Source organism: Homarus americanus, unplaced genomic scaffold, assembly GCF_018991925.1.
Source record: "Homarus americanus isolate GMGI-L3 unplaced genomic scaffold, GMGI_Hamer_2.0 scaffold55245, whole genome shotgun sequence".
In the NCBI taxonomy this organism is placed as follows: domain Eukaryota; kingdom Metazoa; phylum Arthropoda; class Malacostraca; order Decapoda; family Nephropidae; genus Homarus; species Homarus americanus.
This window is the reverse complement of record NW_024751129.1, coordinates 1-17,789: the sequence shown is the minus strand read 5'-3', so window position 1 is coordinate 17,789 and position 17,789 is coordinate 1. Positions and strand designations below refer to the sequence as shown.

General features: G+C 43.2%; 1 protein-coding gene across 1 annotated transcript; it reads right to left on the bottom strand.

Annotated features, from left to right (window-relative positions):
- Positions 1-1,577: 1,577 nt before the first annotated feature.
- Positions 1,578-2,627, bottom strand: LOC121854549 (proline-rich protein 36-like; the record flags this gene model as incomplete). The annotated part of the gene is made up of 1 exon (XM_042349231.1): positions 1,578-2,627. A coding segment is annotated over exon 1 (1,050 nt), but the record flags the coding sequence as incomplete, so codon positions are not given.
- Positions 2,628-17,789: the final 15,162 nt, after the last annotated feature.

The window sequence follows — 17,789 nt, the reverse complement described above, 5'->3', positions numbered from 1 at the left end:
CACCTCGTTAACTCAGGGTTTGGTGGTTGTTTCGGCTACCTTCTCTACTCTCCTTTCGCTTGTTCGCCTCAAAAAAAAAAAAATACGCATTGATGACCTTCCGTCGGCCAGCCGACATGAAAGGCAACCGTCATCATCATCATTATCATCATCATCATCATCATCATCATCGTCATTATCATCATTATTAAGTAGAGACCAAAATTTTTCCTTTTAGTATTTGTGATTTTTTTGAGAAGACAATAATTATATATCACAATACTACCTCTCCTTCCTCTCCTCCTCTTAAGTCTTCCCCTTCCTCCTCCTATTGGTCTTATTCTTCTTCCTCTCCTCATTCCTCTTACTCTTCTTCCTCCTCTTATCATCAGTCACCTCCTCTCCCCTCTCTAACAATGTGTCTCCCAGGTCCAACAACTAAGAAGAGAGTGGAGGAGCAGAGGAAAGGAGGAGGAAAAGGAGGAGCAGAGGAAAAGGAGGAGGAAAAGGAAGGAGCAGAGGAAAAGGAGGAGGAAAAGAGAGGAGGAGGAAAAGGAGGAGGAAGAGGAGGAAAAAAGAAGGAGGAGGAAAAGAAAGAGGCATCAAGAGAGTTACTGTCTGTAGTATTGGTTCCCTCGTGTAGCAGGGGGTAAGGTGAGGGTGGGTGAGGAGGGGGTAGGTGGGGTTGGTGAGGAGGGGGTGGTGAGGAGGGGGTAGGGTGAGGTGGGGTGAGGGAGTGGGGTGAGGGGAGGTGGGGTGGGGAGAGAGGGGGAGTAGGGTGAGGGAGGGGGAGGGGTAAGGTGAAGAAAAGTAGGTGGAAGGTAAAGTCAGTGAGGGAGAGAGGGGGTGGAGGTTAAGGTGAGGAAGAGACCAGGTGTGTTGTGTTGCCAAATGCGTCTCGTCACAGGTGTGGACTCGCCGTAAACATCTGTGACCCAACCTACAACCTGTATTATCACTGCACCACGGCGAGGCAGGGGACCACAGTGGCTCAAGGCAGGGGACCACAGTGGCTCAAGGCAGGGGACCACAGTGGCTCAAGGCAGGGGACCACAGTTTCAACAGGGGACCACAGTGGCTCAAGGCAGGGGACCACAGTGGCTCAAGGCAGGGGTACCACAGTGGCTCAAGGCAGGGGACCACAGTGGCTCAGCAGGGGACCACAGTGTCAAGGCAGGGGACCACAGTGGCTGAAGTCAGGGGACCACAGTAGCCTCAAGGCAGGGGACCACAGTTGCTCAAGTCAGGGGGACCACAGTGGCTCAAGGCAGAGGGACCACAGTGGCTCAAGTCAGGGGACCACAGTGGCTCAAGTCAGGGGGACCACAGAGAGCTCAGGTTCTCAACTGGCTCAGCCATGTTAATATTGTTATTATTATCCACTCTGTATCTGTATTTTCTGGCTAAATAAACTGTTACAATTCATTCAATTCAATACAGTGGCTCAAGGCAGGGACCACAGTGGCTCAAGGCAGGGGACCACAGTGGCTCAAGAGGAGTCGTATAGCATCATTAACCCTAAATCAACTACAGCGACTACAGTGATGAAGACGTAATTGGTTTAAGTGATTTAGAAAATGTCTGGATGATTTTTTTACTGTCAAATTAGTGAAGAGATTCATTTTAGAAGGCATGAGCAAGTTGATAGTGGGGCCAGTTGATAGTGGGGCCAGTTGATTGGGGCCAGTTGATAGTGGGGCCGGTTGATGGGGGCCAGTTGATAGTGGGGCCAGTTGATAGTGGGGCCAGTTGATAGTGGGGCCAGTTGATATGGGGCCAGTTGATAGTGGGGCCAGTTGATAGTGGGGCCAGTTGATAATGGGGCCGGTTGATAGCAGGGCCAGTTGATAGGGAGCAAGTTGATGTGGAGCAAGTTGATGTGGAGCAAGTTGATAGTGGGGCCAGTTGATAGTGGGGCCAGTTGATAGTGGGGCCGGTTGATAGTGGGGCCAGTTGATAGTGGGGCCAGTTGATAGTGGGGCCAGTTGATAGTGGGGCGTTGATAGTGGGCAGAAGGGGCAGTTGATAGTGGGGCCAGTTGAATGATAGTGGGGCCAGTTGATAGTGGGGCCGGTTGATAGTGGGGCCAGTTGATAGGGGCCGGTTGATAATGGGGCCGGTTGATAGCAGGGCCAGTTGATAGTGGGGCCAGTTGATAGTGGAGCAAGTTGATAGTGGAGCAAGTTGATAGTGAGCAAGTTGATAGTGGCCAGTTGATAGTGGGGCCAGTTGATAGTGGGGCCAGTTGATAGTGGGGCCAGTTGATAGTGGAGCAAGTTGATAGTGGAGCAAGTTGATAGTGGGGCCAGTTGATAGTGGGGCCAGTTGATAGTGGGGCCAGTTGAATGGGCCGGTTGATAGGGGTTGATAGGGCGGTTGATAATGGGGCTATACACCAGGATAGGCCAGTTGATAGGAGCAAGTTGATAGTGAGCAAGTTGATATGGGGCCAGTGATAGTGGCCAGAATGGGCAGGATAGGATTAGCGGGCCAGTTGATAGCGGGCCAGTGATAGCGGGCCAGTTGATAGCGGGCCAGTTAATAATGGGGCCAGTTGATAGCGGGGCCAGTTGATAATGGGGCCAGTTGATACGGGGCCAGTCCGTAGCGGGGCAATTCATAATAGCACCAGTTCGTAGCGGTGCCATATAGGTAAAACAAATCAAAATGGCGACGAAATTACACGTAGCCTCAACCATAATTACATACCTGTAGACCTTACGACAGGAAGATGGCGACATGAAGAGAATATAAACGATAAAGGAAATATTAATCACTGAGCACACGTTACTTGTCCTTTTGTGTTTGTGTGTGTGTGTGTGTGTGTGTTGTGTGTGTGTGTGTGTGTGTGTGTGTGTGTAGAGTAATCGAACCAATTCACCATCACATTCGAAGATAAACCTCTCTCTCTCTCTCCTCCTCCTCTCTCCCCTCTCTCTCTATTATCCTCCAGAATGTATCTTTAGAGAGGTCGTGATGTCAAACTACCCAGGCGCCTCTCTCTCCTGCAGAAGGAAATAACCTGTCGCTAAGTTTGTGCCTTGGCGGAAGTTGTTGACATCGCCTCCTTCACCCACTCACTCGTTCAGTCAGTTACTCATTCACTCACTCACCCACTAACTCAATCACTCACCCACTCACTCATTCACTCGTTCAGTCAGTTACCTATTCACTCGCTTATTCGCTCACTAACCCACCCACCCACCAAATCTAACTCTCACCACCCAACCCACCCACTCACCACCCAACCCACCAACCAACCCACCCACCTCGGAAGGTTGATGTCCAACCCAACCAACCCAACCTCCAATATTAATGTTTCTTAACTCGTACAGCCCAGAGGAGAGTTGCTTAATCCTTTTGTGTGTGAGACAGGAAACCACTGACAATGACGATGACGATGATGATGATAATGATAATAATAATAATAATAAAATAATAATAATAATAATAATAATACAACACAATTACAAGCCTAAACACTACAACTCACAACCCAACCTAACATACAGTACCTACACTATAACCAGTAACTCTTTAATTAATTCAGTAACTCTTAATTAATTACCCTTACAACAAAACCAAACCATCAGGACAATTAAGACACACAACACCAATCTAATTAACCCAAGGCTAAGATAATTAATCGCCAATATACAGTATATTAATTACAATCCATTATTATTATAATTATTATTATTGTTGTTGTTTTATATCAATATTTAATAATGTATGAATATTACTTATTATTATTATTATTATAAAAAAAAAAATATTACTTATATTTATATTAAAAAAAATATTACTTTTATTATTTTCACATTATTATTATTATTATTATTATTATTATATTATGACTTGTTTTGTTGTCGTTATTGTTATTATTAATCTTTAGTATTGTTATTAATATTACAACAATATCACCACAGTTAGTAACTAGTACAGAAGAGTTACAGAACTAGTACAGGAAATATACTACAAGTGCTGGGAGATCGTTCCCTGACGTTACAGGAAGTCAACAAGTTACGTTCCAGTTGATCGCCGAGGATAGTGACTCACCATCATAACTGTACTTATTCTTACTCATCACCATCATCATCACTATACATAACCATCACAATCATCAGTGCTGTCCTCAACCATCACCACAACCACTATAGTAATCAACCACCATCATCACCACCACTATAGTAATCAACCACCATCATCACCACCACTATAGTACTCAACCACCATCACCACTACGGTACTGAACCACCATCACCAACACTATAGTACTCAACCACCATCACCACTACGGTACTCCACCACCCCCCACTACTCCACCACCAACACTATAGTACTCAACCGCCATCACCACCACAGTACTCCACCACCAACACTATAGTAATCAACCACCATCACCAACACTATAGTACTCAACCACCATCACCACTACGGTACTCCACCACCATCACCACCACTACTTCATCACCAACACTATAGTACTCAACCACCATCACCACCACAGTACTCCACCACCAACACTATAGTACTCAACCATCATCACCACCACTATAGTAGTACTCAACCACCATCACCACTATAGTACTCAACCACCATCACCACTACAGTACTCAACCACCCACCACCACCAACAACAACCAATCACTTTACAGGTATTACCAACTACATTCACCAACCAATGAGCTGGAAGAGTTCAGAGTTCAGTAATTACCGCCAACATAACCAGGGGACCGTTCCGCCAAATTAGGTTCGCTGTAAAACATTCAATCTGGAATTTCGGCAATGGGAGAAATTGCGAGCGTGGTAAAGGTGCAGCAAACTAACGGTAATACCTGTACACATGCAACAGTAAACAGACTAAAACAACAACAACAATAATAACGTGTGGTGGTAGTAGCTCACGGCAGCCTCACCGACCACATAATAGCTCAGAACGCAACAGGTGAGGTGGATACCAGCCAAGTAAACATGATTCGACGGTCCATTATGACAGAAAGACAGCACGGCCAGTGATAAGTTGCAGCAACTGTTGCTGCAAGTACCAGAGAATTTGAAGAAAAAAGTAGCTCTAGCTAAGGAGATGGGCGCTCGAACTGGTTAACTACGTTACCGATGAGGGAAAATGTTTCAGTCTTAACAAACAAGAATTTACAGACGCCATTGCTCTAAGGCAGTGTTTTTCAAACTTTTTACTGCGACCCACAGCCAGAACAACAATTTGAATTGTCACCCATTAAACCTAAGTGTAATGATATGAAATGAGTAAATCAAAGACAAACACTGACATGAGAGGTAAAGAAAGAATCAGGAATGCTCCTTGCAGTCGCTTCCTAGACTGTGGAGTGTACATTACAATAACCAAGCCTAAATTATGGTGCATTTATTTTTATTTTCTTATTTATTTTCGTGACCCATTTTTATTTTGCGACCCAATTTATTTATTTCATGACCCACTAAAGGGTCGGGACCCATAGTTTGGAAAACCCCTGCTCTAAGGTACGGTCGGCCAGTAGAAGGTTGCCTCCCCAATGGGTGTGTGTCTCAACCTATGACGTCGACCACGCCATGGTGCAAGAAAGGACTGCGTATGCATGAGGCACGACGAAGTAAGGGATCTCACTGCAAATTTGTTGAAGGAAATCTTGTCATGATGTCAGGGTAGAACCGACCTCTTTCGACTGGATGGTGAGAATTTCAACATAGGACTTCAAACACATCCAACGAAGCCCGTGTTGACGTCAGTACTATGGAATCTGGACGCGGGGACTGAGAGCCTCTTCGACATAAGGATTTTTGATCCCATGGCCGCATGTCACCGCAACCTGCTCGATGTTGCACACAGGAGGAACGAGAACGACAAGATTAGATCAATGGGGAGAGAATTCAGAGCAATGATCAAGGCTGCTTCACCCCCTCTGGTGTTCACAACCCCTGGTGGATGGGACCAAGTGCAAGATATCTATGCCAGACTCGCGGAGGTGATATCCGAACAGAAGCAGCAGCCCAGTTGTTACAGCCTGGTTGAGATGTCGACCGTTCTCCCTCTACTTAGGTCTGCTTTGCTTGCCTCAGGTAGAGCATCAGCCCCAAAGCCGACAACAGCTGCAGATATACAGGTAGACTACGAGACAACAGTCACTGAATGCCGCATAGATCTGTGACTCAACTAACTCAACACAGCTAGGTAGCTACATATGTATAAGGATAGTTAATTTTGGTGCACAAAAATAGCGGCAAAGGTGTGGCTATTAGGGAGGCTGGAGGCCAAGAAAGCATATAAAATAAATTAAATTATATATGTAGTAGTAATAAAACTCTCCTATAGGCACCTCCCTATATTTAGATTTCAAGTTTGCTCCCCACAAGCGCGTGAAGCTAGTTAATTGACACCTCCTGAAACCATGTGCAAGAAGTGCCAGAGCATTACAGCTCCTCTGTGAACAAGGTTATCACCTGCATCTTTAAAACAAATGACCGTCGACAGGCGACATCTGAGCAGCAAACTACAAGAAGACAGTCAACAACTCGCTAGCCTTGAAATCGTATGGAAGCCGTGGACCTGCTGGCAGTGTCGGTACTCGTCGACAAGGGCTTCTCTGTCAACTACACCACCTCCACACTGCTCCTCCACACACAACCACGACCTCAGCGTCCCTCTAACTGACAGTCACGCCCTTCCAACCACCTCACCTGGATCCAGACGCCTAATCTCCAGTCGATGACCCCAAGAATCGTTTATTGACCTCATAATTAGCCCACCTGGACAGAGTTAGTCTCCCCACGGCCAGCCCACCCTACAGGTGTGAAGGTGCTCACCCAGAACAACGGTATTAGGCGATAAATACGCTGCCCCATAACTTATACCCACACAGGAAACATTAATGTGATGCCCCTCCAGGAAACAGGTGCCTCTGCAGGTACCCTTGACCTCAGTCGTAGAAACTCTCCACTCCTGCCTCTCGCCCTGACGACCTGTAGTAGAGACACGCCCAAGGGCTTCACGCCTCAGTCAAGGGGACTCCCCTTCTATCTCACTGCACTGCACTCCACAGACAAGTCCAGCCTTTAATTTCCTCAGGGATCTACCACACTTCCTCAACAGTTGAACCTGTACAAGAATTCCTCCTCTACGTACACTTTCATCATTCTATTTATATTATTTGTTGCTTTCGTCCGTTTATCGCTTAAGTCTACGAAAGGAAACATGTACCGTGCTTGTAACCTTCCCTTTTGCGGTGCCTGTACAGTATTGGCCTTACACACGATACAAGGAGGTGCCTAATAAAACCCGGCCCCCGCGTCTCTGTGTGGCGCACCTGATAAAAATCTGAAATCCGAGACCAATATCAGGCCAGTAGAACTACCACCCTGCTCCTCAACCAAAGACAGCTTCCCTAGTAAACTAAATAATAATGATGATTATATTAATTGTTATACATTATTGTTTATTATTATTATCAAAAAAAATTATTAATTGTTATTATTATTAATATTATTTTTATTATTATTATATTATTATTATTATTATTATTATTATTATTATTATTATTATTATTATTATTATTGCTGTAATATTAACACAACATCTTACTTTAGAATAGACAAAGAACTAGGTCTCAAATTATTAAAGTCATAACAGCCCCCACGCCTTATCATTAAAAACCAATAAAAATCAATGAAAGTAATTAAGAGAGAGAAGCAATCAACAGCCAGAGTTCAGGGTCGTAATTATTGACAACATAACCAGAGGGAGGTTTGCTAAATTAAGAGACCTGTAAAACATGAATCTGAAGTCGCGAAATGGGTGAGTTTTTGACGACTAGTTAAAAATATGGATCAAATAAATATAAAAATTACGTAAACATATCAAGAGGAAGGAGAGAGAGAGAGAGAGAGAGAGAGAGAGAGAGAGAGAGAGAGAGAGAGAGAGAGAGAGAGAGAGAGAGAGATCATCAATGGACTGGATAAGAACAGACAGACAGACAGACAGACAATATTCTCCTGTGTTACTAATCTCTGCACTGTATGCCCCCTAACAGACATCACACAGAACCGGAAGCAGGTGGTGTGGTGTGGCAGTGGTGGTGGCCATGGTGATTGTGTGGTGGTGAGGGCAGGTGGTGATGGTGGTAGTGTGGTGCTGGTGGTAGTGTGGTGGTGATGGTGGTATAGTGTTGTGAGGGACACGTGGTGATGGTGGTATAGTGTGGTGGTGAGGGACACGTGGTGATGGTGGTATAGTGTGGTGGTGAGGGACACGTGGTGATGGTGGTATAGTGTGGTGGTGAGGGACAGGTGGTGATGGTAGTGTGGTGGTGAGGGACACGTGGTGATGGTGGTATAGTGTGGTGGGGACAGGTGGTGATGGTGGTATAGTGTGGTAGTGAGGACACGGTGATGGTGGTATAGTGTTGGTGAGGGACACGTGGTGATGGTGGTATAGTGTGGTGGTGAGGGACACGGTGATGGTGGTAGTGTGGTGTGGTGGACGGAAGACCTGGACACAAAGAGCTCCTGCACACCCACACCTTCACGCTGCTCCTCCTGTACCCCTGCCTGCCTGCCTCCTTCTTCTTCACCCCCCTGAACCCTGCCTCCTCCTCCTGAACCCTACCTCCTCCTTGTACCCCTGCCCCTCCTCCGTACCCTGCCTCCGTCTCCTCTGCACCCCGCCTCCTCCTCCTGTACCCAGCCTACTCCTCCAGCACCCCACCTCCTCCTCCTGCACCCCACCTCCTGTACCCCTGCCTCCTCCTTGCACCCCACCTCCTCCCCTATACCCACCTCCTCCTCCTGTACCCCTCACTCCTGTACCCTGCCTCCCCTCCTCATGTACCCTACCTCCTCCTCCTGTACCCTGCCTCCTCCTCCTCATGTACCCTACCTCCTCCTCCCCTACCTCCTCCTCCCCTGACCACTCCTCCCCGGCACCCTACCTCCTCCTCCTCCTGTACCCACCTCCTCCTCCTCCTGTATCCTGCCCCTCCTCCTGTACCCAGCCTCCTCCTCCTGTACCCCTCCTCCTCCTCCAGTACCTTCCCCCTGCCTTCTCCCCCATCTGTACCCTGCCTGCCTACTCTTCCCCTCCTGTATCTAATCTACGCCCCTTCTACCCGTCCTTTCCTTCCTCCTCCTTCCTTCTCCTCCTCCCACCCTCCTTCTCTTCCTCCTCCATCCTTCTCCTCCTCCTACCTGTCCCTTCTTCCCTCCTCCTTCCTTCTCTTACTCCCCTCCTCCTACCCCTCCTTCCCTTCTCTTACTCCCTCCTCCTTCCCTTCTCTTCTTCCTTCTCTTACTCCCTCCTCCTACCCGTCCTTCCTTCCTCCTTCCTCCTTCTTTCTCCCCACCCCTCCTTCTTCTTCCTCCTTCCCTTCTCTACTCCCCCTCTCCTCCTACCCCCTTCTCCTTTTACTCCCCTCTTCCCACCTCTCCCTTCTCCTCTAACTCCCCTCCTCCTACCCCCTCCTTCTCTTCCTCCTCCTTCCTTCTCCTCCTCCTACCCCTCCTTCTCTTCCTCCTCCTTCCTTCTCCCTCCTCCTACCCCTCCTTCTCCTTCCTCCCTCCTTCCTTCTCCCTCCCCCTACCCTCCTTCTCTTCCTCCTTCCTTCTCCTCCCCCTCTACTCTCCCTCCTCCCACCCCCTTCTCCTTCTTACTCCCCCTCCTCCTACCCCTCCTTCTCTCCTCTTACCCCCTCCTACCTCTCCTCTTCCTCTCTCCCCTTCCTTCCTACTCCCTCCTCCTCCTCCTCTCCTTCCTCCTCCTCCTTCCTTCCTCCTCCTTCCTTCCTCCTCCTACTCCCTCTTCCTTCTTCCTCCTCCTACCTGTTCTTTTCTTCCTCCTCCTTCCTTCTCTCTTCCCTACCCCTCCTTCTTCTTTCTCCTTCTTCTCTTACTCCCCCTTCACCAGACAACAAAATATTTAATGTTTCATCCTCCAAAAATAAAGTTATCTATCCACACTTTTCAAGGAAGGCGTGTGTATATATGTCCGTCTGATAAATTCTCTATTGAATGTCCATTACTGTCTGTGAGGATTTATATCATGACTGTATCGGTGTGTGTGTGTGTGTGTGTGTGTGTCCGTCAGAAATAATGTACACCCTCGAATCTATTCTTCACGAACTCTATATCATATTCCGTAACTCGACATCTGTCTCCATAACGGGCTGAGTATACCCGTCAGCGCATACATGGCGAGGGAACATATGGTTATACTCTGTCTGTCTGTCTGTGATTTACCAGACAGTAATTTCAGGGAGAAGGAGGAAGGGTTAGTAGGGTTGGGGGGAGGGAGGAGAAGGGGAAGGGGAAAGGGGAAGGGGAGGGAAGGAGGGGAAGGGTGAGGAGGAGGGGGGGAAGGGGTGAGGAGAGGGGAAGGTGAGGAGGAGGGGGAAGGGAGGAGGGGAAGGGAGAGGAGGAGGGGGAAAGGGAGAGGAGGAGGGGAAGGTGAGGGAGGGGAGGGAGGAGGGGGGGAAGGGTAGGAGGAGGTGGAACGGTAGGAAGAGGGGAAAGAGGAGGAGGGAGGAGGAGGAGGGAAGAGTGGGGGAGGAGGGAAGGGGTGGTGGATAAGGGAGAGTGATAGGAATAACAGACAGCCATAGGGAATAACAGACAGCCATAGGGAATAACAGACAGCCATAGGGAATAACAGACAGCAATAGGGAATAACAGACAGCCATAGGGAATAACAGACAGCAATAGGAATAAACAGACAGCAATAGGGAATAACAGACAGCAATAGGGAATAACAGACAGCCATAGGGAATAACAGACAGCAATAGGGAATAACAGACAGCCATAGGAATAACATGTTTAGGAATAACAGACAGCCATAGGGAATAACAGACAGCCATAGGAATAAAACAGACAGCCATAGGGAATAACAGACAGCCATAGGAATAAATAGACAGCAATAGGAATAAATAGACAGCCATAGGGAATAACAGACAGCAATAGGGAATAACAGACAGCCATAGGGAATAACAGACAGCCATAGGGAATAACAGAGACAGCAATAGGGAATAACAGACAGCCATAGGGAATAACAGACAGCAATAGGGAATAACAGACAGCCAATAGGGAACAACAGAGACAGCCATAGGGAATAACAGACAGCCATAGGGAATAACAGACAAGGCTAGGGAATAACAAAACAGCAATAGGGAATAACAGACAGCAATAGGGAATAAACAGACAGCAATAGGGAATAACAGACAGCAATAGGGAATAACAGACAGCCATAGGGAATAACAGACAGCCATAGGAATAACAGACAGCAATAAGGAATAAAGACAGCAATGGACAATAACATGTAAACATTAAGATGAAGGACCGTATAGGTAAAAAAATAGGCACTACAGGTAATGATCAAGATTAATAGGCAGTAATAGGCAGTAATCAAGGAGGACAGTAATAGGGTTTAATGGAAAATAATAGGTGGTACTACGTCATCATAAAAAGGTATCCATTACCCTCATAAATTGGGCCAATACGCCACCACGTCAGTTATCCGGTTATGGTCTACACTTATCCGGTTATGGCTCACAGTTATCCGGTGGTCCACAGTTATCCAGTTATGGTCAACAGTTATCCGGTTATGGTCCAAAGTTATCCGGTTACTGACCGAGTGGTTAAGGCAACTGTGCTAAAACTGTCGGTATTGTTCGGTAAAGGTTCTAAAGGTGACCGCGATGAGTACTATTTTAAGGAGGAATACAAGTTTAGGATGAGTACGAGTTTTGGGTGAGTACGAGTTTAGGGATGAGAATACGAGTTTTAGGGTGAGTACGAGTTTTTACGGGAGATATTGAGTACGATTTTTTAAGGATACACTGAGTACGAGTTTTAGGAGAAATTGAGTACCAATTTTAGGAGATATTGAATACGAATTTTTAGGTGACGATGATCACCTTAAATCCTTTTTACTTTTTCCTAAATTAAGTTATTAAGTCTGCCTTAAATGGTAACGACCTTAAAATGGGCTACAGTTCCTAAAATTAATTAAGGGACACTGAGGTTCCTAAAATGGACCGTCGAAGGAAATTTAAATTTTTTGAGGTTTTAGGAAAATTTGTTTGTAAAGGTAGATTAATTGGGCGACAGGTAGACTAAGTGACGACAGGTATGCTAAGTGACGACAGGTAGACTAAGTGACCACAGGTAGACTAAGTGAACCATGGTGGAAGGTAAACCACAGGTAGACTAGGTAAACCCAGTCTACCTGGACCCCACACGCCCACGCCACGAAGTATAAATAACATCGATGACGATCTCTTCCTCACCCCACTTTCCTCCCCCCCCTTCTTTCCCTTCTCTTCCTCCCCTTCTCTCCCTCCCTCCACTCTCTCCCCCCACCCTACATATTATATAAATACCCCATACGGTATCTAATTAGAACGCTCCCTAACACCCCTTCCCTCCCTCCCCCCCACCCCCTCCCACCCTCCCCTTCCCTTCATCCCTACCCACCCTCCACTATCATCACGTACAAATACCCCCCGACATTAATTTCTGTCAGCCGGATCCCTATAAAAGAAACCCATATCTAAATTAAACCTTGAGTGAAAGTTGTCATACCACCAACACAAAGGAACGACATTGCTTAAAAAATAAATAAATAAATAAGTGTTTCACAGATAAATATTCTTCCTTCTGAGATCAATGGTTAATTTCTGTGTTAGAATTTAATATATATATATATATATATATTTTTACCGGAGTTTTATCAATAAAGGAAGTGATTTAATTCTGATTTTGGAGTTAAGTTTAAAAAATATATATATATACTTTACCTTTAATCACATAAAACACAGACAAAAAGTATAGGTATATAATGGTAATATAATCTCAACTGTGGAACATAACAGCCATCTATAGTCCAGCATACATTACATGTTATAACTAATACACATCAACACAGTAAGACCTTGAGAGCTGAACTTCACTAAATCAGATATGGGAGAACCTCAGCCGATGTCAAGACCTCCTCTAACTAATTGAGTTTACCTCACAATATAAGCATCACCAAGTCTACCTACAACTAAGAGTGACATCATACACACCAGGTGAACCATCTGTACAACCTTAAGAAATTCCAGATAGTTCAGACAATACCAAGATATACCAGGTTATTACCCACAACCCCACAACATGGCCGCGAGGTTAATGGCGGTCAACGGAGAATATACAGCTTGTTGTACTTGGGTGTTTTATCACTGGTATCCTTTAACTGTACCTGTTCTACCAGCAAGTATCTGTGGTGGGAGGACTCAAGGGACCCGCCAAGGAAATGTAACCTTAACGACATAAAAAAGAAACTCCCAACAGTGAAAGTGGTCAGAAATTGAAGCATGAGAAATACAGTGTGAAGACCAGCAGTATCCAGTTCCCAGCATGGCATTACCGAACACAAGGATAAGACCAGTGTGATGCTTCCTCTCTGGGGCGGGGGAAGGGGGGGAGGGAGAAGGGGAGAGGGAAGGGGAAGATGGAGGGGGGATCACAACACGACACTAAGTCACATAAAACCATAAGATAAACGACTCTCATATTTTCACCTTCATTTTCCTCTGTGTCTAGTAACTGCATACCATAAAACCTATCTTTATATCTTCTTATCTTTAACACTTTGGTAATTCATCTACACTACACGAGAAAAGGTTTACTATACATTATTATAATTCTACCGCAATAATGTAAAATGGTTAAAGTATATATTTGATTAGGTAAATATTGAAAAGTTCTCAGATAATCATAATTTTTGTGGAAATTTTTCCCCAATTATTGTGAGTCATTGAGGTCTTACTGTAATTAACTAATTATTTTTCAAAACACAGGTATGTTATTTCTTTTATATTGGCACAGTGTCAAAGAACAAATATACACAGGTGTACTAGTTTATTTTCTACTTGGGAATAAAAGTGTAATTATATTTTTACAATAACTTTTACAATCATAATTACTTGATAACCTTCAGGAAAATACCGGAACAAATTTTAAATAGAACAAAGTCAAGTTTCACCTTAGGCGTGTAATTATTATGATAACTGTCAAGAATAATCAGTTATAATATTTAATATTATTCTACTAACTAAGCTTTGGAGGCGTTATTATCATTATTATTATTATTATTATTATCAACATCTGGTCACATTCAAGAGTACTCAATAACCTTTATACAGTATATATCATTGATCTTAATACGATGACATAAAAACAAACTAAAAACAGCAAGTATTCTCTCCTCCCATTCAACAAAAACAAATACATTTCCTTCTCCAAATAAAACAAATACTTTCCTTCCCTCCAAAGTACACCAAGTAACTTTCCTTCCACTAACACTAATATACTTTCCCCCTTCAATAATAAATCCAACTATATACACTTCGTCAAGGTGTGAGGCCAAGACAACTCACAGTAATGATGCATAAACTTTGGATCTTTTCAACAGATTTGTAACTCGTGAACTATTAAATAATTTATACAGCCCATTAAGTCAATTGTATTATGGAGATAACGGATGGACTATCTTCTACCGGTGGAGGGGTGACTTAACTGTTCTCTTATACTCTGACTGGTAACTGTTCTTATATTCTGACTGTTAACTGTTTCTCTTATACTCTGACTGTTAACTGTTTCTCTTATACTTGACTGTTAACTGTTTCTCTTATACCTGACTGTTAACTGTTTCTCTTATACCTGACTGGTAACTGTTTCTCTTATACTCTGACTGTTAACTGTTTCTCTTATACCTGACTGTTAACTGTTTCTCTTATACTCTGACTGTTAACTGTTTCTCTTATACTCTGACTGTTAACTGTTTCTCTTATACTCTGATCGTTAACCGTTCTCTTATACTTGACTGTTAACTGTTTCTCTTATATTCTGACTAGTAATCATTTCTCTTATACCTGACTGGTAACTGTTTCTCTTATACCTGACTGTTAACTGTTTCTCTTATACTCTGACTGTTAACTGTTCTCTTATACTCTGACTGTTAACTGTTTCTCTTATAATCGACTGTTAACTGTTTCTCTTATACTCTGACTGTTAACTGTTTCTCTTTATACTCTGACTGTTAACTGTTTCTCTATACTCCGACTGTTAACTGTTTCTCTTATATTCTGACTGGTAACTGCTTCTCTTATATTCTGACTGTTAACTGTTTTCTTATACTCGACTGTTAACTGTTTCCTTATATTCTGACTGTTAACTGTTTCTCTTATATTCTGACTGTTAACTGTTTCTCTTATACTCTGACTGTTAACTGTTTCTCTTTATACCTGACCGTTAACTGTTCCTCTTATATTCTGACTGTTAACTGTTTCTCTTATATTCTGACTGTTAACTGTTTTCTTATACTCTGACTGTTAACTGTTTCTCTTATATTCTGACTGTTAACTGTTTCTCTATATTCTGACTGTTAACTGTTTCTCTATACTCTGACTGGTAACTGCTTCTCTTATACTCTGACTGTTAACTGTTTCTCTTATATTCTGACTGTTAACCGTCTTCTTATACCTGACGTATTTCTTATATTCTGACTGTTAACTGTTTCTCTTATACCTGACTGTTAACTGTTTCTCTTATATTCTGACTGTTAACTGTTTCTTATACTCTGACTGTTAACTGTTTCTCTTATACTCTGACTGTTAACTGTTCTCTTATATTCTGACTGTTAACTGTTTCTCTTATACTCTGACTGTTAACTGTTTCTCTTATATTCTGACTGTTAACTGTTTCTCTTATACTCTGACTGTTAACTGTTCTCTTATACTCTGACTCGTTAACTGTTTCTCTTATATTCTGACTGTTAACTGTTTCTCTTATACTCTGACTGTTAACTGTTTCTCTTATATTCTGACTGTTAACTGTTTCTCTTATACTCTGACTGTTAACTGTTTCTCTTATACTCTGACTGTACGTTTCTCTTATATGACTTTAACTATTTCTCTTATACTCTGACTGTTAACTGTCTTATATTCTGACTGTTAACTGCTCTCTTATACTCTGACTGTTAACTGTTTCTCTTATACTCTGACTGTTAACTGTTTCTCTTATACTCTGACTGTTAACTGCTTCTCTTATACTCTGACTGTTAATTGTGTTACTCTGATGCTCTGTGCTGGTGGGAGGTGACTGTTAACGTTTCTCTTATACTCTGATTGTTAACTGTGTCACTCTGTACTGGTAGGGTGGGGGGTAACTGACTGACTGTTAACTGTGTCACTCTGTACTGGTGGTGGGGTAACTCACTAACTGCTAACTGTGTCATTCTTACACTCTGTACTGTTGGGAAGGAGGGCTGACTGACTGTTAACTGTCTCTCTTATACTCTGACTGTTAACCGTGTCACTCTTATATCTAACTGTAAACCGTGCCAAACCCCTAATGTCCTATACTGGTTAGGGATGGGGAGGAGATAAATAACTGACTGTTAACTGTGTCATACTTACACTGTACCGGGGAGTGACTAACAGTAACACCAACTGGATGACTAAGGACTGAAAATCCCAGAGCTGGCAACATATAATCAAAATACTGGAATAATCTTGTATAATTAATTTCTAACCAAGTGTAACTATTATAAAAATCAGCATCAAAATTCCTTACCTAAACTGCACCTTAAAATTAATAACGGTAACATAACATCTACTAACTTTTTATTTAACTTACCTTAACGTCAACCATCTAAAACGAACACTTCCCTATAAGAACCATGAAAAATCCAATATTTATAAAACCACATCTGGGTCTCTTATAAATTACAACAACAAACAACACACTTACTTGTTCTCTAAAACGACACAATCATCAGAACGCAATCTGTAAATAAAAAAAGACATTAACTTACAAACAAAAGTGTACATGTTAATCAAAACAACAACAATCATCATCATCATCATCATCATCATCATCATCAATATAATATACGGAAATTAGTATTGTACAAACTTTATTAAATAACACGAAGAGAGGTTGATTCTCGATTACATGACGCGGAAAAAAAAAAATGGTTCCGTTATGTCCAGAAAATATAATGTAAAAAAAAAATAATAATACGAAACAACTAGAGGAACAAGAACAAAAAGGAAGAACAAAACAAGAGAAACAAGAAAGAACAAGAACACAAAAAACATCAAAACAAAGAGAACCAAAAGAAGAGCAAAAACAATAAGATAAACGAGAAGTAACTCAGTTTAACCTGGACTATATTCTACCACAACAAGCAGCCTCAATTAAACACCCAATCACCTTTCTTAACTGCAACTGCTCAATCATCTTACCCTCTTAACTATAACGACCAATCATATCCATTGCTCTTTTTCAATGAGAGCCAATCATCTTTAGCCCTCATAACTGTAATGACCAATCATCTCCGCTCTTTCAAATGACATAGCCAATCATCTTCTTTTTGCCCTCTTAACTATAACGATCCAATCATATCCGCTGCTCTTTTCAACGACAGCCAATGATCGTCAACCTCTGAACTATAAATGGCCAATCAGTGCTTTTTAAATAGATGACAGGTTAAAAGTCACACAAAGGCCAGACACAGAGACAATGGTGGAAGAGATTCTGAGATGTTGAATAATACAGAATTCTAACACTGGTGGTGAAGGAGGAAAAGGAGGAGGAGAGGAGGAGGAGAGAGGAGGAGGAGGAGGAGGAGGAGAAGAAGAAAAAAAGGAGGAGAAGAAGAAAAGAAGAAGAGAATAAGAAGAAATAATAACCTATATTAAATATCCCACTAATAATTGTTAATCCTCTACAGAATAAGTTATGACAATCTGAAATACACGTGA